At 33.2% G+C, this 27,881-nt stretch overlaps 4 protein-coding genes and 2 long non-coding RNA genes across 8 annotated transcripts; 2 read left to right on the top strand and 4 right to left on the bottom strand.

The window, feature by feature from the left end:
* Positions 1-3,636: 3,636 nt before the first annotated feature.
* On the bottom strand, positions 3,637-8,546 carry LOC106417544 (temperature-induced lipocalin-1-like). Of its 2 annotated transcripts, XM_048747070.1 has the most exons (4): positions 8,304-8,542; positions 6,515-6,912; positions 6,277-6,426; positions 3,637-3,766 (listed from the first exon to the last, which is right to left on the bottom strand). In XM_048747070.1, the coding sequence occupies exons 1-4, from the start codon at positions 8,506-8,508 to the stop codon at positions 3,731-3,733; spliced, it is 789 nt and encodes a 262-aa protein (XP_048603027.1). In that variant the 5' UTR covers positions 8,509-8,542; the 3' UTR covers positions 3,637-3,730. The 2 variants fall into 2 exon arrangements, with proteins under 2 accessions (XP_048603027.1, XP_048603028.1); XM_048747071.1 differs by lacking the exon at positions 3,637-3,766 and having other exon boundaries at positions 6,244-6,426; positions 8,304-8,546.
* A 3,482-nt stretch (positions 8,547-12,028) lies between these two features.
* On the top strand, positions 12,029-13,264 carry LOC125581505. Its single transcript, XR_007319126.1, has 2 exons — positions 12,029-12,551; positions 12,626-13,264. It is a non-coding gene; the product is annotated as an uncharacterized LOC125581505 (long non-coding RNA).
* Positions 13,265-17,951: 4,687 nt separating this feature from the next.
* Positions 17,952-22,023, bottom strand: LOC106417794 (two-component response regulator ARR18). The gene is made up of 6 exons (XM_013858543.3): positions 20,585-22,023; positions 20,352-20,501; positions 19,884-20,270; positions 19,715-19,791; positions 18,317-19,396; positions 17,952-18,218 (listed from the first exon to the last, which is right to left on the bottom strand). Exons 1-6 carry the CDS (start codon positions 20,721-20,723, stop codon positions 18,171-18,173), a joined length of 1,881 nt encoding a protein of 626 aa, XP_013713997.2. The 5' UTR covers positions 20,724-22,023; the 3' UTR covers positions 17,952-18,170.
* Positions 22,024-22,239: 216 nt separating this feature from the next.
* LOC106388390 (glucan endo-1,3-beta-glucosidase 6) lies at positions 22,240-25,132 on the bottom strand. Of its 2 annotated transcripts, none has more exons than XM_013828447.3 (3): positions 24,813-25,132; positions 24,368-24,722; positions 22,240-23,413 (listed from the first exon to the last, which is right to left on the bottom strand). In XM_013828447.3, exons 1-3 carry the CDS (start codon positions 24,928-24,930, stop codon positions 22,306-22,308), a joined length of 1,581 nt encoding a protein of 526 aa, XP_013683901.2. In that variant the 5' UTR covers positions 24,931-25,132; the 3' UTR covers positions 22,240-22,305. The 2 variants fall into 2 exon arrangements, with proteins under 2 accessions (XP_013683901.2, XP_013683909.2); XM_013828455.3 differs by having other exon boundaries at positions 24,368-24,719.
* LOC111202861 lies at positions 24,661-25,458 on the top strand. The gene is made up of 2 exons (XR_002655752.2): positions 24,661-24,903; positions 25,024-25,458. It is a non-coding gene; the product is annotated as an uncharacterized LOC111202861 (long non-coding RNA).
* A 1,052-nt stretch (positions 25,459-26,510) lies between these two features.
* On the bottom strand, positions 26,511-27,612 carry LOC111202860 (protein REPRESSOR OF SILENCING 3-like). The gene is made up of 2 exons (XM_048747073.1): positions 27,408-27,612; positions 26,511-27,338 (listed from the first exon to the last, which is right to left on the bottom strand). Exons 1-2 carry the CDS (start codon positions 27,591-27,593, stop codon positions 27,276-27,278), a joined length of 249 nt encoding a protein of 82 aa, XP_048603030.1. The 5' UTR covers positions 27,594-27,612; the 3' UTR covers positions 26,511-27,275.
* Positions 27,613-27,881: the final 269 nt, after the last annotated feature.

Raw genomic sequence — 27,881 nt, 5'->3', positions numbered from 1 at the left:
ATTCTGCTTCATGTCAACAACCTTTTCTCTTATTCCACTGAGAAACCAACGCCAACTATCTGAGGACACTTTTTTGGTCACCGCAAAGGCCAGAGGCAAAAAATGGTTGGCTGCATCTAACCCTGAGGCAATCATCAATTTCAACTTCAACTTGTACTTTCCTTTCACTTTCCTTTCAACTCTTTGGTACCAACTACGATCAAAGGTCTGCAGTGCTTAAACCCTTGGATGGACTGTGAACACCCCACAGAAAGATGCAAACTTAGGATTGGGAAATACATCATATCTCCAGTCCACGAGCAGTCCATTTTAGATGAACAAAAGGCAGACATTAACTTGGGCAAATCTTCTGATCCCAATCTCCAAAGACAGTTTTGATCGCTTCCTCTTTCACCTCTCGGACGTCTTTATCTTCAAGCAGATAGCCACTTTTATCTTTCCACCACTTCTTCAACTCTGCAAATGATTTCGTGGGATGCACCCTGACCACACGTTCAAACTCATCTGCATCAAACTCCGATTCAAAATCTTCTGGATTTTTGAGATAACAAGTATGAGGACCAGTATACTTGACTATCTCTAGAAGTCCGTGCTTTTCCATTCTAGTGGCAACAAGTGACTCACTTGCATTTCCATCTAACGCACTCATACATACCGAAGGACCCTAAGATCGGCTCACTCGAATCAATCAGATTTTGATATGAACTCCGGATGGAGAACTAGTTGGATTGAAGGGTCTCACGAAGGATGCGGATTGGCCTTCGATATTCCCGACTTCAGATGGTGCTTGATATGACTCACAAGTCCACCAAATGAAGATCTCGATCCATTGCTTGATATGACTCACAAGACCAACGAAAAAGAGAAGTGTTTACTTGGATATGACTCACCAAGAAACTAAGAACAAGTTCTTAAACGAAGAACAATGTGTTTAACTCAAAAGCTTTAGACAAATTCGATTTCTCCTTATTAAAATGAAAGAGTTTCATATTATAGAATTTTGTAGATCTAGGAATTAAACAGAAAAGTAGATCTAGATCTAGTCATTAAACAAAATAAAGACAGATTATTAAATGTGACTGATCGGCTTCTGTCCAGGTTCGTTGTATCCTGAAGCATGGACCGCGGTAAGGAGAATGGCGGATGTGGGACTGTCCGTATAAGCCACCATGTCCGGATCATGAGCCAAACTGGACCAAGTGCGTCCTATGTCTTCGGAAAGGTGAAGGATCCTTGCCTTAGTGAGATTTGGCTGATCAAAGTGCATGAACTGATCAAAAGGGTCGATCAGTCCATCAGTACGGTCGCCGGTACGTGCAGTATGGGCCAATCGAACCAAAAGAGAGAAATCTCGATCATTTTGTGACATGATCCAACTCAAGTCTGGCATGATCCAACTCAAGTCTGGCACGGTGAAAAACATGAACCTTGGTTGAAATGTTCAGAACGTCATGAACTCCATGCTGAGCTAGTTCCATGTAATGATCCGTGGACTGCGGCACATCACATACACTCATCCTCCCCAGTCTCTTGCACTACGCACTCTTTCTGCCTGTTAATCGAATACCAGTCCACTGCCTTCTTCAGCTCATCAACATCTTTAAAGCACAATCCTACACGCAAGTCATGATCGTCAAGCCACAAACTAGAAATACAAGGTTTTAAAACACCAGAACCAGAGTATTTTTCCAAATCCTTATGCGAATTGATGGTATCTCCTGTCACCAGCGCCACAGCATCTGCTTTGTCTTCAGTCATCATGTTACTGTTATCCCTTTCTAACTTAACAAATATATCAGTCCTCTGTCGTTTCGAGGAACAGGCAGCAGGATCAACAACTCCATCAGGTTTGACTTCCAAATACAATTCGACATTTTAATAGAAGGATGTTTGCTAGGAACCCCAAGCATTGTCTCCAAACTATGGTTGTTCATCACGGGCAGAAGAAGATACTGAAACGTGGACTTTCCAACAACTGAAGGTTACCTACCAAATATTTTAACTTTGGATCTCTGCTTATCAACAACATCTACTCCAGTAAGCATATACATTTCATCCAACAATCTGTTTAATGCAATCTTTGGGTGCACGATAATCTTTTTAGGAGTGGATCCTCCTTCATAGTATACGCCTTCAGGGCCATACTTGATGCAACCGTTCCAGTAACAGTACACCGGAACCTCTATTTCAGCCATGACTACATCAAACCTGCAACCAACTAAAAAAAGTAAGAAAACATAAAATCAAAGGGATAAAACCCTAATAAAAGGTAAAATTTCCCATGTATGAGGAAACCTACAAGAAACATCAACAATTTCTACAACCCAAGTCTCTGATTTTCCAAGTTAAAAGAAATAGATACGATTCCTATCGTATATGATATATAATTAAATTTAAATGATATTAACATAGATATATAGTATACTTTTAATATGAATATTTATTAAATGAAGTTTCTACTTATATGATTTTATGATTATTTGCATATTTGTTTAACAAAAGTTTACACTAATGATTTTTTTTTAATGTGGGATGTTTAGTAGTTTCAATAATTTATAATCATTTAAAAAAATAATAAATATTTCAAAATTAAAATATTAACTTTTCAATATATTTTTAATGCAAATATCAAAATATAAGTATGTATTTTCATATGATTCATATATATTAACATAAAACCTATTAAAATAAAATTATTTATTCATATGGTCTTATAATCATTATATTTTAATATAGAAAAAAAATTCAAACTTTGATCACAAAAGTTTATGTGAGACTTTTAACAATTTTAATAATTCATACTCGTTTTGAAAAATTCAAAATACAACATATACAAAAATATCTATATTTTTTTATTTGATTAATGTAATTGTGTTATTTATTTTAATAATAAAGAAATAAAAAAAAATGATAAAAAAATGTAAAGATTGTTATCAAATCTTTATTATTTATAATCATTAATTGCCATATATATTTTAATCACATTAGGTAATTACATAGGTTTCATTTAAAGAAAGAATAGATAACTTTATATTATGTAAATATGTGACAACATTATATTAAACTATAGTTTATATTAGGTGCTCTAGAATTCTTAGAAATAGGATTTAGAAAGCATTTAAAAGTGCCACATAGAATGATGTGTATTTTTAATTAATACAAAATTAAGATTTTAATTTTTTTAAAAGATCCTCAATTAATATATAGGGGATATCATGGTTCTTCAACAATTGTTTAGCATTGTTTTCAACCTTTATTGATTGGTTATTACATAGACAAGATAAAGAACCCGTTTGATCACACGAAATCTCATATACGTATACTACTAAAAATGTATATCTATTTAATAGTTTTAGATTATAATTAAAATAGAAATATGTCAATACCAATAATATATTTGAAACAACCTTAATATTAGTTTAGGTAATTAAGTTATTCTGAAATTTGGAATACAACTTAATATATTTGAAATTAATTACACATTTAAATTTAATCCATAATTAATTTATAACGAGAAGAAAGACATTCACAAAGCCATGTAAGAATACATGTGTGTTTCAAAAACATGATTGCATAATAATTTTAAGAGACTTGATCCAGTAACATATTCTTCTTCGTAAATTACACAAAAGCAGAACGATGATTACTAGAGTAAACATAAGGGGTAGTAATATTATTACACAAGCAATGGAAGTAAAAGGAGGTGAACGAAGTTCTTGTGTTTCTGTAACTATTTGCCGAACATAGATTTGAACCACCAAACACCCTTGGTGTCGGGACAAAAATCTGATATAGACCAAATGCCTTAAAAAAAATCTACAACATCCAAAATTAATCTATATGGACCAAGGGCTGTATAAATGACGGTTTTGCCATTAATGATAACTCAACATTAGCCAGTTTTAATCTTGGCCATTGAATTTATAATTATTTTTCTTTCTCTCTCATTCTCTTTCTTTAATTTCAAGCACCTGAACAATTAACAGCCACACAATCTTCCTTATTTTATTCTCTCATTCGACTGAATATAACTAATATAACTCGTACAACTAAACTTGTTAAAAATTGTATAACTGGTATAACTCGTATATAAATGTTATAATTTATGTATAATATGTAGCTACTAGACACGACTAATAAATCATGTTTCACATATAAAATAGACAAGCAAATATCCTAATTGGTATATGATGAGAAAATTTCATCTATTTTATTTAGAATTTTCAGATTGTTGTTAAATTACTATATTATACTCCTAATTTTACATTATATATTTCATACTTTTAAGGTTTATTAACTACATTAGCCATATTATTATGATAAACAAACATCAAACATATTTTTACAAACCTATGATGTAAAATATTGGTACAGCCCCTAAAACTAGATATATACACAATTGATATAATATTTATTATATATTTGATGAGTATTACTGGTACAACTAGTATAACTTTGATATTTTAGAAATTGACAAAACCAATTTGATATACCAATTGGTATGTACTCAGAAAGTTTCTCTTAATTTATTTTAAGTTTTGGAAAAATAAAATATAAGTTATTACACAATTCCAGAAGTTTACATGATATACCTTATACTTTTAAGGTTTGTTAACTTGTTTGTCCGCATAATTTTTGGAAAACATACATGAAATGTATTTTTACAAAATTGATGATTTCATTGTAACCGGGCAAAGGCATGAAAACATAAATAAGTGGTACAAATGAGGTAAATATATTTATTATGTGGAACAACTAATATTTTGGTTTTTACTGCCAAAGTACAACTATGCACAAAGTGGTACAACTCAAAAACTAGTACAACTATGCACAGCCGATACAACTAGAAAACTGGTATAACTACTTGTTATTTAATTTAGTATTGTTTTAAATATGCATCACGTTTTGAATGTGTATCTTATTTTAAATATTTTGATTGAAACACTAATGTCGAGTAGTTGTACTATTCTTATATATTACAGTGTAGTTGAACTTGTTGCATTAGTTATACCAAAATACATCTGAATTTTTGGGTTGACTTGATGATTTATGGGGCTTACTAGTGGGCTGAAATGAAGAAGCCATTGATGGTTCCGGGAAAAGATCGCATTGAGGGTCCGGTGGAGATGTGGTTTCTCTCTTGCAGTTCCGAGCCTGTTTGTTTGGATTTGACGAAGACCCACCATGGACACCACCGTCGAGCTTCCTTTTTTTCGCCACGATTACACTCTTCTTTGTCGCATCTCTCTTTTTCTTCACTGCATCTTTTTTATTTTTCGATGCGGCATCTCTCTTCTTCACAATAGAGACCATCTTTTTCTCCATTGATGATGGTCACTCTTACTCATCGCCGACGCTTCCTTATTTTTATTTTTCCAGTGACTCGTGTTTTTTGGAACCATGGTTGAATACTTTTTTGTATCCACATCTACTTTTTGAGAACAAAAAGATGATGATGTTTTTTTCGAAAATAGTACAATTAGTGTAACTTGTACAACTTGTAAATAAATCATTATCCAATTCAAATATTATTAAAAATATACAATTCATGTATTTGATACATGCAGGCGGGAAAAGATTAGACCAACATGTCTTATTGGTTCTAAATTATCCTTTTTCTATCATTTTTATATGCTGATAACAAAAAAATAAAAATCACCAAATTATTGTAAAGTTCTATTAATTATACACGTTTTTCTTGTATCAGCTATATTGGCTATACTCAATATATTTTTACTAGTTATATTTGTTTTAGTTGTACTAGTTGTACCAATTTGATTTGTACTAGTTGTATGAGTTGGAGTTGTACTAGCCGTATCAGTTGGAGTTATACTAGTTGTATTAGTTATACTTCGCGTTCTTCTTTATTTTAAATCTCGTTCATAAAAGATGAAATTTGATTCTAAATAAGATATAATTGATTAAATATGAGTATGGGTTGTTCGATTTGGGTTAAGAAAGAGAAAATTGGAGGATGGTTAAAGAAATTTTTTTACTTTTTCTTAAGGTGAAAGAACATTAATGGAGAAGAAAAGAGGAGGAAGAAGAAGACTAAGGTTAGAGTTGGATCGGGTTTGGATATGGATCCGGGTCAGAATCTGGATCAGAATCTGGGTAGAATTGCAATGGCATAGGTTAATAAATATGTTTAAGTTATTAGGTCTCATGGTCTTTTCTCCCTAGTTTTTATTTATTTTTAATTCATTATTAAAATAAAAAAACAATAGGTCTATATCAGATTTTTTGACCCCTTGTGGTCTATTTTAGCATTTGATCCTTGGTGTCGTCAGGAGCAGCGTTGGACTCAGGTGGTGTGTCACTCTGAGGGGTCTTGTGAAGCTTGCTGACGTCGTACCCTTCCTCCACCGCCTTCTCCAGCAGCTGCTTGTATGTCTCTTCCTCCACATGCGCCGTCCTGCTCAGTATCTACACCACATATCCCACATACTCAATATCAATCCTTAGCTTTTTCTATCATATTCATCATAAAGAGACAAAACACAACAAGACATACCCAAAGATAACTCCTTGAAGCCTGGCCGATGACGGCGTGCTGGTACTCAGGATCAATATACAACACCCAGTAATCTCCAGTGACAGGAATGATAGGGAGGAAAGGAGGGACGTAGAACTTAACTTTGAACTTAGCCTCGTCTCTCTTAGGATCAGTCTTGTATGCCGAGCCTTGGATGAAAGCTCTCTTGCCACCGTTCCACGTCTCGTTCAAGACATCAACCGTGCCGTCAGGGTTGAGGGTGTAGGTGGCGCGAGTGTCAACACCGTTCTTGGGCTGAAAAATGGAAGGGAAAGAAGCAATCTCGTACCAACGGCCCATGTATCTCTCCAAGTCGAGATCCTTCACCACTTCCATCTCTTTCTTCTGCGTCGTCATCTTTTCTTCTACCTTCTTCTCTACGTTTCAGATATTTTATTGAGTAGGATAAGAAAGAGGGATTCTGTTTATTTTTTATAAAAGAAAACAGAAAAAGACCACAAAGTGGATTTCTGTGGGAGGAAGACTGACACGTGGGAAGCGTGTCGGGCAAATGGTTCTAGTAGCATCTATGAGATGTAATCTGAAACAAGGAGGAGGACACAATTGTCTGTTTCTCTTTTCTTTGTTCTGTTCTTGGTAGAAGAATACAATACAATGGGCCGAACTTTCACACTTTGATTTGACTTTCTTTTGCTATTTGTAGGCCCCACCCAAAATGTAGATATTAGTATCTGGACTTGGATATTTTACCCGGAATCTGAACCCAAAATATCTAAACCAAAATCTGTAAAACTAGTAAAATATCCGATCGGATTCTATAGTGAACAAGTTTAGATACACAAACTTGATTAGGTATATCCAAATTTGAATCATTACTCAAATCTGTCTATCATATATATACTTTAACTTAAATCTTTCATATTTCTTTCACTATCGTCTAATTCGTGCAGTCGGTCAAGGTTTTCAATATTCACGGTTCCAAAACTAGATCAAAAGATACCATTCAAATTAATCAAACTAAACACCAAAATTTACGCTCTAACAGTTAATTCATCTTCAAATATTTATTTTTTGTCTTTGTGTTTGGATTTGGGTTAAGCAATTCATAATTTGTGATACATGAATATTTTTGGGGTTGTTTCATAATCTAATATTATAAGTTATGAATTTTCGGTTTGATCATTTTTAAGATGTAATTTTGTGAAAAATATAAAAACCCGAACCTGATCTTAATTACCCAAACCCAAACGACAAATATCAAATCCATAAGGAATATCCAAACAGGTCCTATGTTCCTATCTATCTATCTATACTATTATTTATGAAGTGATTTGGCTTACTTGTCATCTTCTCCATAATTTTAGGATAAATCATTAATCTAATTAAATTATATTATAAAGTTATTTTAACATATATCTATGTATCATAATATTTAAGATAATTAATATTTATGAAGTGATTTGATTTACTTGTCATCTTCTCCATAATTTTAAGATAAATCATTAATCTAATTAAATTATATTATAAAGTTATTTTAACATATACTGTATCTATGTATCATAATATTTAAGATCTATACTATTATTTATGAAGTTATTTGGCTTATTTGTCATATTCTCCATAATTTTAGGATAAATCATTAATCTAATTAAATTATATTATAAAGTTATTTTAACATATATCTATGTATCATAATATTTAAGATAATCTATACTATTATTTATGAAGTGATTTGACTTACTTGTCATTTTCTCCATAATTTTAGGATAAATCATTAATTTAATAGTATTAGTAATTGAAAACTTACTTTGAGTGTCTCCACCATGGATGTCACCGTAAAATGTGGCTCGTGCGTCATACCAATCATTGTTGAATGCATTGGCTACGGGTGCCTCGGCTACATCACCAGCGGGTGCTTCGGCTCCATTACTGTAGGTCATGGGTACGAACCATATCGCTATTACCATAATCAGAACTTTTACATACATCATTTTTTTGAAGTTGAGTTTCATGCTTCTATCTCTTTCTTAACTATAATTTTAACTTAAACTTGATTGATAACTAATATTAATGGGAACTTGTGTGCTATATATATATAGTCCACTCCACACTTTTCATGATGATGTCACTATAGGAGATAGATATGAATATACTGTAAATATATACTTTCCTTATTGTAGAGATACGCTCTGATACCGTATAGAGTAGATAGGAAAATATATATTTACAGTATATTCATATCTATCTCTACAATAAGGAAATAATATATACAGAGGATGCCTTTGAGCTTATCTCTACAATAAGGAAAGAATATATTTACATTATATTCATATATATCTCATATAGTTACCATCATGTAACGCTTACTGAACGATGAAGATTTACTACAAACACTAGGTAGTAGTATACATGCAATACCTTGCGCGGAGTAAAATGTAAAAATAAATAATTTAATTTTATTTACATTTTACAACATTATTTCAATTATACATGCAATGACGTTTTGTATCTTACGTTTTATATGATTTGATTGTGAATTTTGTTAGGTATATACAGTGACCGTAAAACGAAGTTACACAAGCATTAAACTAGTATATACACTATACTTTTAATATACATATTATCCTAATTAAATTATATTATAAAGTTATTTTAACATATATCTATGTATCATAATATTTAAGATAACTAATTAATAAAAAATATTGACAAATTCTACCGATCTATATATATATATATACTATTATTTAAATTATAATTTAAGTATAAATACATATTTAATATGATATTTGGGGTTATTAATTAAATAAATAAATTAACAATAGATATCAAGTTTACTGATAATATCATAATTAAGTTTAACTTATATTTAGTTTATGATTTTAATGGTTAATATTATAGTCATGTTTTATTATCATAATATTTGAGGTTATTAATTAATAAATATATACTAACAAAATATATTAGCAAATTTGACTGATAATATTATAATAATACTTATCTTATATTTAGTTTATGATTTTAATGGCTAATATTATAGCCACATTTTGTATTTCTTATTGGAAATATTGATCTAAATTCAGATTATTATAATATTAATATTATAATTAGGTTTATATTATATTTAATTTATGATTTTAATTGTTAATATTATAGTCAGATTTTCTGATTCTTATTAAAAATATTGATCTAAATACAGATTATTTCAATATTGAATTTAATATTAAATTTAAAGCATCATTGAAATATATGTCGTAGACTATAAATTGAATACTTATGCTAAATAATTTATATATTTTGAATATAAATAATCATATTCCTATAAATTAATTTATATTTAAACATGACAAACATCAAATTAGTTTTTAATCCAAAATATCAGAAATATTCAAAGTAATACATTAAACCAAAATAGTAAAGAATATATATTAAAATTAATTTAAAATATTAAAGATATGGAAGCATGAAAAACTAGGATAAAATATTAAATAACATAAAAATAAAAGTCAATTGGGCCAAAATACAAAAAAATGTACAAATTAGATATATGCCATGAACAAAATTAATTGGGCCTAATAATGAATGTACAAATTAAATATGCATATATACCCTTTTGCAAATGTCAGAGATAAATATCGTTATAGCCCTCTAGGATCTCTAGGGTGTATTTCGTATATTTTATATCAATAAGAATACGTAAATCTTAAAATATCTTCACCTACGGATTGCATAATCTTTTAGAGCGTACATCAATAATTGATTTGATTGGTGCATAATTGTCTTTATAATTTGCAGAACAGTTCTCAACAGTCTGTAATGGTATTTACCTAATTACGTCTAAATCTTAATGTAGAGAGTGCAATTTCACTAAAAATAAATCGACAAATAACAAAACATCATATATGTATAATCTAGGAAAATACAAAGGTAATGTTTTCCAATTTATTGTTTTTGTTTTTTTTTCTCACGATTTTAAAATGTAAAATTTTTGATACAATATGATGTTTATTCACTTTTGTTATTTGTTGATAATTTATGAATTACAACTGTTTATAAAGATTTTAGTATCACTGGAATTCTTTTCAGTCCAAAAGTATAATAAGTGTTTTATTAAAAATTCAAGTTTTCTAATTTGATTATTAGTATAAAAAAGATTTTAATCTAAAATAAACATCCCAAAAATAAAAATATATTAAAAAGTATATATTTAATACATTGATGACCAATATGGATATTGAAGTTATATAATTTATAATTTAAAGTATATATAATTTAATAAATGGAATTTTTTCAAAAAATAAATAATAAAACTAAAATTTGTTAGGTATATATATATTAGTCCGCATAAGGTGCAGGTCTATCATCTAGTACCAAAATATTCAAATATCCGAAATACCCGATCCAAATCCCAACGCCCGCTCCTTGTTGGTTTTATTTTCATAATAATGCAATCAATTAAATTGTCAAATCTTTAAATGAAATTTAGGATTATTCTTGGAGAAAAATCAGGGCATTAATCATCTAGATTGTCAATAATTACACTAAAATTTCTTATCCCCTATATATTAAAAGAGAAGCATTACAAAATATTTTGTAGTCACATGTCATCACCAAAATCATTCTTAGAATTCTTAGAATCCTTAGAAAAATATGTTGGTCCATATAAATATATAATAAGCTTTTTATTAAACTAACCATAAATTAATCATTAATGTTCTTCATTGTTTCCTTAAATAAAAATCACGGAATTACCTAATGTGGCTAAAGTATATATATGACAATTAATGATTTTGAATAATAAAGATTTGATAAAAATTAGTCTATTCTCTATCATTTTTTTTTAAATTTTAACTTATTAAAATAAATTAAACAACCACATTAACTATATAATAAAAAATTAGATTTTTTCGTATATTTTATATTTTGAATTTTTAAAAACGAATATAAATGACTTAAGTTGCTAAAAATCTCACATAGAAATTTTTGTGATCCATGGTTTAAAATTTATGTTATAACAAGATACAAATGATTACGAAATTACATAAGTATGAAGTCTCATTTAATAAATAATATATATATATATATTAATAGTTTTTAAAAATAAATTATATACCATATAAAATACATAAGTATTTTAATTTCAAATTTGCTTTGAATTTTTTTTATAAACATTTTGAACAGTTATTGACAACTTAATATTTAGATTTTAAATTTTGTATCGAATGTTTTTAATATTATAAATTACTAAAACTATTAAACATCCCACAATTTTTTATTGTTATCATTGATTTAATTTTTTTTTATAAATAAATGCAAATGATCAAAAATAATATGAGTATAAAATATTTTTTAACAGATGTCAATATTAAAAATGTACTATATATCTATGTTAATATCATTTAAACTTAATTTTATGCCATATAAAATAGAAAAAATATTTGGCTGGATTAATAAAATTTATTTAAGTATTTGTATCAATTTAATTATATACGTTATAGTTAATAAATTTTTAGTTATTCAATATATATTTATTATTTCATAATATGTAAAAAATATAGAATACTTGAAAATAATTTATATATAATATTCATCCCGCGCAAGGCGCGGATCTTAACCTAGTAGATAAGTATATACTTTATCCTTTTTAATAAACAATTGATTTTGTGTTGAAACATATATTAAAGGCAAGAAATATGATTTTACCTTTAATATCAGATTTCTCGCTCTAGTATCTTTTTCTTTAGCTTTAGGATCAGGTTCCTCTCTAGTCTGCACCTTGGAATCAACATCATCTTTCTCAGATGATCCTTCACAAGATTCACCTTGCAAGACCTTTCCGAGTCCCTGTAGCTCAAGTTGCATCAACATCTTGAACTTCCACATCCCAAAATCTCCTTTCCCATCGAACTTCTCCATCTCAAACTTCGTAACAGCCTCCATCACGATCCGAGCTCGTCCAACACACAGATCCACAAACACCTAGGATCGTAACGCCTTAGATCACGACCACTCGCGATCACCTCCTGCACAATAACCTTGCGCTCTGATACCACTTGTTAGTGTTATGATCTTGATCTTCGTTATGAGATTGATTTATATTGATCGATGTTGTTCTTGTTTGTTTCGCAGATTAGCCAAAAACGTAAAACTCAATCAACACACAAGATTTGTTAACCCGGACTTCATTTCCTACTGTCCGGGGAGAGATCTGTGCTCTCAACTGATCACTATAGCTTTTGGAATCAATACAGAGTCTCGGTATCTTTCAACACACTTATACAAGGATCTCACCGACATAAGTTGTACAGACTACCTCTGAAATAACTCCCGGTAATCAGATTCTTCTGCGGTTCCGATCACGGCTGGAACTTCACCGTCTCCGTCGCGATCTTCGCCAAGATAAGACTCTCTCTCTATGATTCTCTCTGCTCTCAGCTCGTCTCTGTTGTAACAGAATGTAACAAACTCTCTTGAGAAGACGATGATATATCTCGTGATCCTTATCTCATTAATCAAAACTGCACCATTTTGTAGGTTTGCTTCCAAAGCCCACTTCAGCTCGTGATGGGCTTTTACACTTCAGGCCCAAAGAACCAGCTCAGAGATAGTGAAAGACGACAAACACTCACACTAAATAAAAAAAAATCTCAATAAAAGAAGATATGGATATGAAATACATGAACACTACAAGAAAACAAGCTGTTTTATAAGGAGGATTTTGTAGTGGTAAAAAGCCATTTCTGATGAAAACAAGCTGTTTTAAGTAAATACCTGATCCAACGGCTATATAATATTGAAGTGATAACCCGCGCCATGCATGAAATGAGATTATTAATTTCGTTATTTATAAGATAAGAAAACATTAGGTCTGTTTAATGTGGACTTCGATTTGGTTCTAAGATGGATTTTTTATAAGTTTAATGTGGACATCGATTTGGTTCTTTAAATATAAAAAGTCTTATTACTAAAAAGCTCGATTTTACTAAGATGCATAATTATAAAACTGATAATAAATAGTTCTTTAGCAAAATTCTGAAAAGCAAAACAACATTATTAGGTAAAATGAAATATGGTATTAAGCAAACGAAAAGGTCTTCAAGCTTGATCAACTCTCCAAGTCTGAATTCATTATGCTGTGATAGGAATCATGTGACAGCATACAAACACAAGAATATAGAAATTAGCGTAAATTCTAATTAGTTTTGAGCTAGCCAATAAATATATATGCATTTATTAACCTACTATACTTACTTCGATTTGAAGTTTTGTATTTCTGCCATGTTAGGATCAAATAAGACTTGAGAACAACCTTATAAGTCAGTTACAAATGTGAAACCACCTAATTAAGAAGGATAGTTATGATTCTAAAGAAATAAGTAAGAAATTTTAATCTACAATATTAGATTGCTAGCCTCGTCCCCATTGGATTCTCCATGACCTCAAAACACACGGATCTGCTCTAGGTCCTTGAGAAGTCTTGCTTGCAAAAGCACAAGCTAAAGATTCAATCTTTTTCATGTAAAACCGGCTTGATTTAGAAAACCCAAGGGTTCCTCTGCAAGGTTCGTCTGACTGGGCTCCGTAAAATCCAAAAATCCATCCCTAAAATGTAAGGACGATAGACTTTGTGGCAACACGTAAACTAAAACTTCTCGAACATCAAAATACTCCTCATGGAGATGGGTTTCTACGTACAAAAGAAACACATAATGGTGAGAGTCTGTTTTTGCTCTGTCATATCTGCTACTTGAGATGTTATAAGTAATTTAAGTGATGAGAATTGATGTTGTTTCAGATAAAAGCAATCCGAGAAGAGAGTACTCGAAAAGGGCAAGGCGGGTTATCATTTACGGCTGAGGTATTCGAGATAATCACATCAGTGAACAAAGAAAATCACAGGGCGATTCATCTCTATATAAACAGGTTATATGTTCTTCTTGTTACAATTAATAGGTATGTATATCTTTCTTCAGTCCTGACCTAAAGCAACTTATTTGGGTTGGGGCAGTTGTGCGAGAGATTACTAAACGAACTGGATGATCATCCCAAAAAGAAAATGCAGAAGCAAATCTTTTGATAGATGATTCATGTGAATATGTTTTTAATTAAAAACATATTTGTATATAACAGATTGGTACAGCCAAAAAGAGTTATGCATTAGATTTGATGAGTTCACGTAAACAACAATAACTAAGCTTAGATTTTGATAGGAGAGGGGATGATAATGATAAGAAGTTGAGAACATGTCTCGTGTTTTTAAAAAACTTGTTACCAAAATAGAAAACAAAATTTTGAGGAGCTCTATTACAACGACACGTCAGCGTAAATTTTTTTAAATGAATGTGAGAGCACCACGTGGTAAAGGTAGTGTGAATGCATTAAATCCAATGCTTCTCTTTTAATATATAAGAGATTTAAAGTCTTGTTTGCATTTGTATTTTATGCACACGCAGACATAATTTTCTAATATTATAGTTTTGTATTTCTGCCATGTTAGGATCAAATAAGACTTGAGAACAACCTTCTAAGTCAGTTACAAATGTGAAACCACCTAATTAAAAAGGATAATTACGATTGTAAAGAAATAAGTAAGAAATTTTAATCTACAATATTAGATTGCTAGCCTCGTCCCCATTGGATCCATGACCTCAAAACACACGGATCTACTCTAGGTCCTTGAGAAGTCTTGCTTGCAAAAGCACAAGCTAAAGATTCAATCTTTTTCATGTAAAACCGGCTTGATTTAGAAAACCCAAGGGTTCCTCCGCAAGGTTCGTCTGAGTGGGCTCCGTAATATTAATAATCTCATTTCGTGACTTATTGAATTGTAGCCGTTTAGACATTTCTAATTTGATTACTAGTATAAAAAGATTTTAATCTAAAATAAACATCCCAAAAATAAAAATATATTAAAAAGTATATATTTAATACATTGATGACCAATATGGATATTGGAGTTATATAATTTATAATTTAAAGTATATCTAATTTAATAAATGGAATTTTTTCAAAAAATAAATAATAGAACTAAAATTTGTTATGTATATATATATATTAGTCCGCACAAGGTGCGGGTCTATCATCTAGTACCAAAATATTCAAATATCCGAAATACCCGATTCAAATCTCAACGCCCGCTCCTTGTTGGTTTTATTTTCATAATAATGCAATTAATTAAATTGTCAAATCTTTAAATGAAATTTAGCATTATTCTTGGAGAAAAATCAGGGCATTAATCATCTTGATTGTCAATAATTACACTAAAATTTCTTATAGATAAGTATATACTTTATCCTTTTTAATAAACAATTGATTTTGTGTTGAAACATATATTAAAGGCAATAAATATGATTTGGTTATTTTAAATTAATTTAATGTTAATTTGTTTCTTGTATTTATATTTTGACATAGTAAATTATTCTTTACTTTAAAATAAAATGCAATAACTAAAATCTAAAACAGTCTTAACCAACTTAGAAAAAAAATTATTTACAAAAAAAAAACTTAGAAAAAAATTTGAAAACAGAAAAAGTAAAAAAAAATTAATAGGTTTATAAATAATAGAGACAATTGGGTCAATATACCCAAATCACAGAGAAATTAAGAAATTACCCTAAAATAAGAAAAATTCAGTTCACTGTAGATATTTTTGTCTTTCTTTCCCGTTTTACCCCTGCCCGAAAGTTTCATATGTTTCTCTTTTTTTACCGAACTCACATTTCTATCATCTCTCTCCCTCCCAATATTCTCAACCTATGTTAAGATTAAAACTTCTTTTAAATCAGTTGATCTTCTTTTTAAATCTCTAAATTATCACTACTTTGGTTTCTCCACACTGCATCTTCATCATTGTCACATCAATAATATTGATGTTGGATGTACGAGCAAGTGAATCATAGTCTCAAAAAAATGTCAAACCTTCCAAAGAGATTGTTGTTTCTAGGATTTTACGGCTTCAGTAAAATTCAGCTAGTAAGAAGCAGAGAAAAAATACAGTACACTAGGAGAGAAGAAATACAGTAAATGATTATTATGTTAACAAGGTGTGTTTAACGATAACCTGTAACATTATATATTTTTAAAATTATTAGTTGATAACTTTTTTAATAGAAGAATATATGAACAAAAACAATGACATCAAATTGAATACGTTATTAACCATACATACCAATGTTAGATATAATTTTTTGATTATATATGCTACAATAATTGTTAACTGCTAGGATTATATTAGTTTGAATAGATAATGATTAAGTTAACACGATAACATATTTTGTAACTTCTAACAATATATATATTAGTTAGCAATAGCTAGTTTAACAATTTTACCAACCAATGTAAAAAGCGATAACATATTTTGTAACAGTTAACCAAACATGTATCAGCTAATCATAATATATTATATAAAATTTTCATACAAAATTTCAACGTAAACTGTTATATGACTTGTTGACCTACTAACTTATTTCATAGCATCTAACAAACTATTTATCAGCCAACACAAGCTATTTAAAAAAAAACATTTACAAACCATTTTAAAAGGCTATAAACATGTTTTGTTACAGCAAAGTAAACATTTATCAACTCATGATAATATATTTTGTGAAAAATTGACATCCACCAGTTTAGTAACAATAAACCAAACATGCATATGCTCACAATATTTGATTTGTAGCATGTAATCAAACAATTATTCGTTAACTTAATAAATATCGACTACAAGCACTCATAACTTAAGTGTCAGATTCATGTTTCATCAATGTCGGGAAACCCAATATTTTTTTATTATACAAACCATCAATCCAACCATGTGCTTTTGCCAGCGAATGAATCGAAGAGAACATGTATATGAAACATAATTGCTTAGAACACTCTCATATCACGGTCAAATTGAGTAAAAGAATATAGATGATGGATAGAAGAACTCATGTGAGGATAATACTCATTAGATTCATACTCTGTTAATTGAAGTATACGTACCTGTGACTGATTCACCTCATTGAAAATAGAAAAGACAAGAAGAAAAACGTTTGTAGATTAATTGGAAAAAATTGAGTTTGGTGATTATAAGAAAATACAAGAAAGAGAGAGAAGTAAGAAAATTGTCCTGACAGAAGATAATAAGAAGAAACAAGAGAGAAGAATTCAGATAGTTTGGACATGGGTAATTATGTATTATAAAACTATCAACAGTGTCGAAATTAGTCATATGGTATTTTGCAAATATTGTTCTTTTTGGTGTATATGCAGCCTAATTTCTCTAAATAATAAGTGTCACTAAAGCGAAATTAATTAGGTCCAAATTTTGTAAATGAGCTACGATACCAATAATCTATAGTGGGTAAATTTTATTCCAACAGTTTCTCAAATTTTAAATAAGGGTGTTCGTATAATACGGTTTAATGGCTTTCAAGATCAATCGCTATTTTCGTCTATAGAAGCAAGTTTCAATGTGTTAAAAAAAACAAGTTTTAAATATTTTACTTGTTACGTTTCTAGGAATAAAACTCCAATAGACAAAAGAGAGTATGAAACTGTTTGGTGCAGTGTGGTTTAATTAGAGGAAACAATGTGGGGGAAAAGAAACCATAACAACAATGAATGGTATCCAACAATAGAAGAAAAAATGATGCAACCCATAGAACAGACCAGGAACCAAGGCGGAGGAAACGAATCAAAGCCCAAACCTAGCAGCCACTGACACCATTCCATTATTCTCATCCTGCAACAAACAAACACAACATCACTTTCATTCTCTACTATTAACAAAAAAAAAACTTCAATCCAATCACACCAATCACAAGTCATTTTTTACTTTACCTGTTTCAACATCTCATTCATTATATCATCGAACACATCGTGCTGGTTGTCAACAAGGTCATTCTCTAGCTTCGTCGACGACCTCATCTCTGGATCCATCATCGTAACGTTTCCCACACACTCTCTACTGTTGAGAGTTGTTGCACTGTCCTCTATTGGACTCATCATCAGTGAATCATCCACACCTTTGCTTCTGGTCGCGTTGTTATCTCTAAAAACCATATTATTATCCACTGGTAAGGGATAGTCAACATTACCGAATGTGTTGTTCATCATGGTGCAGTTCTGTTCCTCCCATTTATGTGTATTCATGTTCTGCATGAAGTCACCTAGAAACGGAGGCTCACACTGCAATACTCCAACATGGCTATCAGCAGAAACCAATGAGGTGTTATAATCTCCTAGACCGATCCCTCCACATGTCATTTGATCTTGACCAAAGGCATGATTCAGCGGTAAAGAGTGTGATGGGAATCTAGTTGTTGTTTTCAGATTCCCTTGCCAGCTATGATGACTAGGGAAACTAGATAAGCCATTGAGGCAAGACTGGTTTCCATCAGAGACCCCAAAGTTCTCTTGCAGCATCAGATTGTTGCTTGTAGCACAAGGCAAAGAGGTGCTAGAGCTGCCAAATGACATCCGAGAATCAAGGAAGCTGCTGCTGATTCCTCGGTCCGCTATGCCTTTAAAGTCCCCCATGTATGGAGAACACTTGCTTCTAGGAAACTGGAGTGGCTCTAGCGGAGAGAGATTCACGTTCTGAGATCTTGCCAAGAGAGGACTGTGATATGTTCCGAATGGATTAGCTGAGCTGCTTGAACTCTGATGATGCCCCGGTGGGATGAAGCTGGAGGAGTTAGATCCTTGAAGATTTACCGATGAATACACGGAGGGATGGAACTTGGTGAGACTGGAGCGGGTTAAGAGGGATGAGCTTGAGAGTTGTCTTGTGGAAGAATAGTCTCTTAGTCCTTCAAGCTGAGCCATGTGAAAGTAAGATGAGTCTCTTGACCCAAATGCATCTTGAGACATGTTATGCTGCTGACCTTCGTCTAGCTTTTTCAAGTAGAGTCTGTACTTCTGCAGACAGAACCAGAGACAAAAGGAACACTATTAGGTATGGTCTCATCATCGTTAAAACTATATAAAAAAAACCCATAAATCAACCATATGAACATAAAAACTATTGTATATATAATGTTTTCTGTTTGAAATTTATTTTTATTTTAATTATGTATCATATTTACTAACATTACTTTAAAATTTATATACTAATAATATATTAAACCAAGTTATTGAACTATGTCCGAACCATGACCCAAATAATTATCCCGTTCAGTTTCCTATCCGGTTTTTAAAATATTGGTCAAAATGCAAGAGTAGATGAAAAATTAGCACCTGTAAATGGCTGGCTACGTTTTCCCTCGTGAGACCTTCTATGTTCATGTAATCAAGTATCTTTTTGGGAACGGCTTCTGTAAAATGGAGAGACAACGCTTGACATCAACATCACATACACACACACACAAGTAAACGTGATAAGAGGTTTAAGGGGAAACAAACTCACTGTCAAGGCCCAATTGCTGAACGGCATGGACAAACTTCTGGTGAAGCTCCTGTGACCAAACAACACGACGCTTCTTCCTGTTGGATGACTCATCTCCATCTTGTTCACTCCCATCTTCTTCCTCGTCTCTATCACTGTCATCATCTCCATCACCGCTGTCATCAGCCTTCTCTTTCCGTTTCCCGCTGCCGCTTGGGGCGTATTCAGAAGTAGGGAGTAGGTGGCGAGAGGGGGCGATGATTTTTTTGTATGAGCCAATGTTCTTCTTCACAACATGCTGCCATATGTTCCGAAGCTCCTTGAGGCTAACGGGCTTGACTAGATAATCACACGCGCCGTGGATTATCCCTTTCATAACGCTGTCGTAGTCACTATGCGCTGACAACACTGACAACACACAAAACACAAAAGGATTTAGACAAACCGCTAAATGAAGATGACATGAAAAGGGAGTAAAGGAGACGTAACTGATGACAGGAAGGTCCATTTCAAGACCAATCTCAAGCAACTTAAATCCATCTGTGTCAGGCATCTCTACATCGCTTATCACCAAATCAAACATATTGCTCTTCTCTCTCAGCATTTCCAAAGCTTTCTTTGACTCCATCGTCTTTGTCACTGACCAAATCAATCAAACTATGATGCGATCCGGTACACAAACAAAACAAAACAAAAACAGACAGAAGCAAAGAGTTATGTACCGTGATACTTGCATCGAAGCAGTAACTCTTCAAGTTTTCGGAGGCAGGTTGGATTGTCATCCACAGCAAGGACTCTCATTCCCACCGGAAACTGATCAGTCCTTCCCTCTTCATTGCTCACAGACTCCATATTCTCCATTCTGAATTAAGTTTGCTCTTAGATAGAGTTTGAATCTGGTTTTTATCTTGTGTGTGTCTCTGACAACCTGTAGATTAGATTGTACTAGGAGGAGACCAAAGTCCAAGGAGGCCAAAAAAAGAGAGTGATTGTGCCTTTAATCCGGCCCTTTAATTTTCTAACATAAATTTACATATTCCCTTCTATTTTGCGCTCTTTCTTTCCATTAACAGGGACATGGAGAGTCACATGGTTCTCTTTCTTTCCTTATTGTCTGTTGAATCTTCCCTTAGCTGTACACAAAAGACAACTTTTTTTCTGTAAGGTCCCCATTTCTTTTCTTTCCTTTTTTCAAATATCCATTCTCTCATAACGTTCAAAGCCAGAGTTTCTCATCTTTTCCTGGCTTTCCTTAAATGATTCTATTTCCTATTCTGATAGACGCGCTTTCCGTTTGTGATTTTCAAAGTTATCATATGCATATGGTACCAGTTCCAAATATGAGAATTTGACTAAGGCAGAAAGAAAGACTGACATGATTCATATCACATCCAGACAGACACTTTGACTTTTCCTCCACATTCTTAGCCATTCTGCTGACAATTTTTTATCGGCTATACTCGATTTGACGATGATGAGTATTTGAATAATCAATACGGATACGGAACAACAAGCAACAAGTATTAGCGAGTAAGGAGTATTTGTTTCCAACCTTAATCGCAAGTAAAAGAAAGGAAAAAAAATAAGTATATTAGCAAGTACGTACTCGTTCCGTTTTATTTTATTTGGTGTTTTAAACTTGAGTACACAGATTTAAAAAACATTTAATTTTGTATATTTTTTAAATAAAAACATCATTACCAATACACATAATCACATTTCAACCAATAGTAAAATAGATCGTCAATAAATTTTACATTAAAGTTATAAAACGATATTTATTTTGAAACGAAAATTTTACTCTACAACTACAACGACAACTAAACTAAAACGGATGGAGTAATAAGTATTTAATAGAACATGTAACAAATAGCAACTAACAGGACAAGTAACAAGTCAAGTATTAAAAAATACAATGATACTTGATATTTGACTTGGTCTTGCAACTAAAGAAATTTATCGATTTATTACTTGCCTTTTGACAACACTGAGTGCTTGATTTCTCAAGGTGGGTAGGAGTCAAATAGCGAGTCTAAGGCAAGCAACCAGTAACGATGCCCGTCTATATCACAGATTGTTGCATTTCATGTTTTGATGATGGCTGCTTCAGCTAAACCCTTCATCATCTTCTCTTTGTTCCTTTGGTGGTACGATGCACTGTTCAAAGAAATATTGTGTATAAGCATACCACTACAGGACCATGGTCTCTCTCTTCCAACTAGCGCTTTTACTTGCTTGAGATCTGAAACACTAAATGAAATCTCTTAACAAAACCCAAACCACAACCAGTACTCGAGTGTTTTAAACTTTGCACATTGCAACGAGGTCCCACTTTGCTGCTTTAAAACCAATCTAAGATTTTCGATATAGAGACAAGTTAGCAAGCTCTGAAAAACTATCTTTTTAATAATCACACATAGAGGTACAAATTTACAAGAAACCATCAAAAAATAGAGATCATGGTGATGGCTGCAGCCATCACCAATGGCAAGAAGAACACTTGTTCATGTGCAGCACCACCGTAATAAGGCTCTATCATAATCGGAAACCTGCAGGTTCCCGTTGATGGATCCGTCTTTGTCACCTCTGATATGTTTGGAAACTTACACGCTGTATCAAGCTGGTCGTTTATCTGATAGTAACTGTTGAACGCATAAGATATGTTCTCCTTCCCATCAAGATCCCCACACGAAGTCCCAACCCCAAGACTAGTGCAATCCCCTAAGCTACACGCGTAGCTCACACTCGGCCCCACCTGAGGATTGTCCAACCTCACGTTTGGCTTCATCACACACCACTTCCTCTGCAGATACCTCACACCTTTGGCCTGGATCAAAGCTCCGGTGTTGGTTGTCCCCAGGTTTAATGCGTATTTAGGCAACCCGTCGAAAGTGAATATCCCCCAGTGTCTCTCGAAGTAACCAGGCTGAACGCTTTTAGCGTCCTCGTCTATCAAGCTGAAGAGATACGCATCTATAGGACCAGGCCTTCTCGGCGTCCCTTTCCCTCCTGCAATACGAGCCATGAAGCCCTGGTTGAACTTCCTAGCGTACTCCACGTTAGCATTCCTGTCCCCATCCGTAGGCCATCCGATCTCACCGACTACGATAGCCATGTTTCCAAACCCATTCTTCTCTAGGGCGTGCGCAAGAGTGTCGTAGTTTGCGTCGAACATGTTGTAGTAGAATGTTCCACCGTCGCTCACCGGCTGCGAGACGCCGTCAAAGAAGGCGTAGTCGACCGGAAAATTGGCGTCGTTGTAGAGGCTGATGAATGGATAGATGTTGACAGTGAATGGGCCGCCGTTGTCGACGAGGAACTTGACGATAGTGATCATGAGATCACGGATGTCGGCTCTGAAGTCGCCTCCGGAAGGTAAGGTGGTGGAGCTGTTGTAGACATCAGCGTTTAAGGGACAAGTGACCTTCACTTGGTTCTGAAGACCCGCTTTTATAAGCGCGATTTGGATGTTCCTCATCGCAGGCAAAGTTGTGTTGAGATAGCTCCCGTTGTAAGTCGACAAGAACGGTTCATTGCCTACAGCTACGTATCTGTGAAACAATCCAAACTTTAGTTGTCTGATAGAGTAAAGATATGAGCTCTGTGTAGATTTTATCTCTGACGAGGACAGGTAACTTACAACTTCTGTACAATTCATTACAGATTTTAAAAATCAGTTTAGAAAGCACGTAGGCGGTAACTCGGACCTAACAAAAATGATTTCACGTTCAAAAAATAGGACTAGACGTTTTCTTAATCAATAATCTCCTATAGAGCGCTTAATTACCACTTTAAAAAATCCTTTCAAATGTTCATGAAAATGAAGCTTTCCTAATCAATAATCTCGTATAAAGAGTCTAATTGCCACCTTAAAAAATGTTCACAAAAACATAAACCGCTTTCCTAATTAATTTCCTATAGTCTAATTACCACCTTACAAATCAATCAAGACGTTCACAAAAATCGGTTTAGACGCTTTCCTAACCACTAATCTCTTATAAAGCACCTAATTACCAACTTAAAAAATCAGTCCAGACGTTCAAAAAATCGGGTTTAGACAATCAGTAATCTCATATAGAATGCCTAATTACCACCTTAATAAAGCAGTCATCAAGACATTCACAAAAATCGGTTTAGACGCTTTCCTAATTGATAATCTCCTATAAAGCGTCCAATTACCACCTTAAAAAATCAGTCCAGACGTTCAAAAAATCAGTTTATATATTCTCCTAATCAATAATCTCCTATAAAACGCTTAATTACCACCTTAATAAATCAGTCCATTCAAAAAATCGGTTTAAACACTCTCCTAATTAATCAATAATCTCCTATACAGCGCCTAATTACCACTTAAGAAAACCAGTCGCTTTCCTAATCACTAATCTCCTATAAAGCTTCTAATTAACACCTGGCTATTTCTTGAACATTGTTATGTTACAGAGACAACCTAGCTATTTTACTGTCTACTCAAGTTTGGATAAGGAGTAGAAAAAAAGAAAAGGAACCTGATGTTGACGTTATCGGTATTGATGTGAGTAGAGACATTTTTAGAAACCCATTTCTCAGCGGCTTTGAGGCTGGAGGCGAGAGTGGAAAGCATCTCGTTGGGGATACCAACCATAACTTCGATTCTGGACTTGCCTAGAGCCCTGAGAGTATCGTACTCGGCGTCGAAGAGCTTCACTTTCTGAATACCATTCTCTCTCAGCATACGCACCACTATGTCCGGCGGAAGAGGGTGCGACGCCTGTGTGCCCCAGTTCGCTCCGATCGAACTTGCCCTCGGACAAACAAGCGCCACCGCCAGTATCACCGCCACGAAACTCCACTCCATTTCTCTCTCTCTCCAATTTGACCCTTCTTTTCACCAAAAAAGATAGATAACTAAGCGTGTTACAAAAAAAAAAAAAGATAGATAACTAAGCTGTGTGCAATGAGCTTTGAGCTTACTGTCTCTCCTCCAGTGCTTTTCAAAGCGACCATGCAGCTGCAGGAGCCAGCGACTCCTGTTTTTGGCAACCCCACAACGACAAAACGACACGTAAGCATCGATATCTTTCTTGGTCATTGCTCTTATCGGATACGTGGGCTTCTATGTCGAGGCCCATCAATTTCATAATGTGATTTTTTTTTTCTTCTCGATTATTTCTTTGATATCAAGCAAAAGTTTTACAAATCTGATGTACTACTCTGAGGAACATGGGAGAGAGACTTATAATCTCCACAAAATGTTGCATGAGTAAAAATCCAAGCCTACAGCCATACAAACTGCCACTGCTTTTTGACTTTGGAGGATTCAAGACTGGATATATAGATGATGATCATTTAACTATGTTAATCCCTTAACTCCACCGTATATGTTAACTCTGCATAAGAAGATGAATGTGGCTAATAATACACCATGAGCGTGTGTTAGATTTAGTTTGATGATTAGTGTGACCATCTTTATGTTTGAACTAGTTGAACATCTTTGTTCTAGCCTTTTTCATGGACTAGGGAGATTATCTATCTTTCAATATTTTAAATTAGGATACGACCGCATGACTATATATGTTTTCTTATTGCATTTTAAAAATAAATTAGAAATTGATCCGTACGTCCACACAAATGTTTGTTTTAATAAAATAGATATATAAAATTCTTCACAACATAAGAATATATTTGCATGTGTATTTATTCGATTTGCAGTAAATACCATCCATGATAGATAGTGTTCATGTTGTGGTTGGATATTAAACCAATCAAAATAAGAAAGGCATCACCTGCTTGCACAATAAATGGATGAGAGTATTGTGAGAAAAGGTAGAACCCAACAAACAAACTGTAAAAACTGATTACATAATCGGACCAAACAGAAATGTGGAGAACAAATAGAATCTATTACATAATCGGACCATATAGAAAAGGAGGAGAAAACACACATATCTCGAGGAATGTGTGAAAACATGTGTAGGAGAAACCGGTCGCCTAAGCCTATTAAGCTGCGGTGGAGGTTGGGGAAAGGAAGGAATCAATATCGACATGTTAGGGTTTAAGCTGGGATTTTGAAACTTATATGTAGTAAAGAACAATGAAGAAAAAAAAAAGTGAAGTGGAAATTAGAATTGCGAAATGTAAATTAAAGGAAACAAAACAACTTAGGATTTTCTTTCTTACATCCAGATTCAAAACGGTTGTATTATTAAGACCAACTTATACTTGTATGTTAGATCTGGCTACTAAAAGCTTGAGACAATATATAATTCCCAATGATTTCGAAAATTAAAATCGCAAATTAAGAAGCATATAATTTTGTCATATGTTGAAATGTAAATATCTCTTATTAAAATAAAACTTTTCCAATGGACCCAACATTTCTTTTGGTAAATTTATAAATTAAATACATTCCTTTACTAAATAGTTAAACCCACCCAAATTAATTTATACTACATCTCTTGTACTACTACTAAATGTGTTTCCAAACAACTACTAAATGTATTTCCGAAGAACATAATAAGTATAACTATTTTTCGCAGGTTTAGATACTGCAAAATAATTTTATTTAAATATATTTTCATAAATAAAAAATTACAATCATTTAAACTTAATAAAGCTTTCTTATTAGATTTTTTTTCTTAGATTGTCTTTATTCTTAAGAGCACATAATTATTAATTGAAGATTATGCATCGAATAAGTTTTATACAAATAAAATGTAGGAGTTAATAAATTGACATAAAATTCATCACACAACTAATGAAAACAATCACAGTTAGTATCAAAAACTTGGTTAAACATAATATTGCATCTTAACAGTTTTCTTTGTAATCATGCTACATCTGTTTACCACATCTTCAGTTCATCAATCGGCTTTTAGTCTTTTACCTAATAACTTGAATTAGGAAGTACAAAAGGGTTCTATCCACATGGACAGCCGCAGCCTCAGAACCACTGCGCTACACGAGTGATCCCTTTGTTTCATTCCACCATCGTTCTGGTTAGAGTTGGAGAACTGGCCATCTCCATTGCTGTTGACTCTAGCTTCTTCTCTACTGTCAGAAGCTAAATCTGGGAAGAGTTGAGTTATACTGAATGAAGCATTCTTGTCGCTAACCAGCTGAGTCCATGATGCCCTCTGAAGCCATGACTTGCTACAAGCTTCAAACGGTGCTTCCCCTGCCTTTCCTTCGTCCATATCAAGATCCACATTATATCCTTCAAGACTAAGCTTCCCTTTTCTGCATTCATCATATCCTCTGTGCTATATATTCATCCTTTTCCATGTTCAAATTGTCATCCTTACTCTAACATGTTGGATGTATCGACGAAGCTTCAATACCTTTCTGAGCTTGGGAAAGAAGATGTTAAGGTGAGTGGAAGGAGTAGAGTCCCTCAGGATCTTTAACGGTGACGTCAGAGGCAGAAGCTGACTCCTCTCATTTTTCCGTTTTGGCTTTCTCCAACCGCAGCTTCCCTCCTTCCCATACACATCCATTATACTGCCAAAATCGAACTCGGGTTTAGACAGAAGAGACAGTAAAAGAGGGAAAGCGAGAGAATCAGCTCACCGTGGAGAAGAGCTTGGGGAGTGATTTTTCAAAGAAGTCGATGTAAACAAAGGAACGACCTTTCGTCCTAACGAACTCAACAGCATCAACAGAACCCATGGAAGAGAAGATCTTGAGAAGATCATATCTCCCGACGCTTTCTCCTAATCCTCCGACGTGAAGCTTAACGCCTCCGCCTCCCTCCATGTTTTTTCTTTCTCTGCTGCTTCAGTTTTTTCTTTCTTTATTAATAAAGCCCATTATTAAAGCTATTAATAGGCTTTTAGCGGGAATATTAAGGCCCAGGCCCATTAATATCCGGATAAGGTGTTTTGCTCTTGTGGGTCCCCTGTATTAATCTCGAGCATTATTTTGAAAGAGATAGGTGAAGAGACTAAAGACAAAGTCTTGTTTCGTCGTCTGTTTGTACGGGAGAGAAGAAGACACAGTCGCTTTCCCAAACGTGTTCCTCTTCCATGGCACGTGTGCTACTAC

The sequence above is a fragment of the Brassica napus genome, chromosome C2 (genome assembly GCF_020379485.1).
Source record: "Brassica napus cultivar Da-Ae chromosome C2, Da-Ae, whole genome shotgun sequence".
NCBI classification, from domain to species: domain Eukaryota; kingdom Viridiplantae; phylum Streptophyta; class Magnoliopsida; order Brassicales; family Brassicaceae; genus Brassica; species Brassica napus.
Note: the sequence above shows the minus strand (reverse complement) of the source record. Positions and strands in the feature narration are given on the sequence as shown.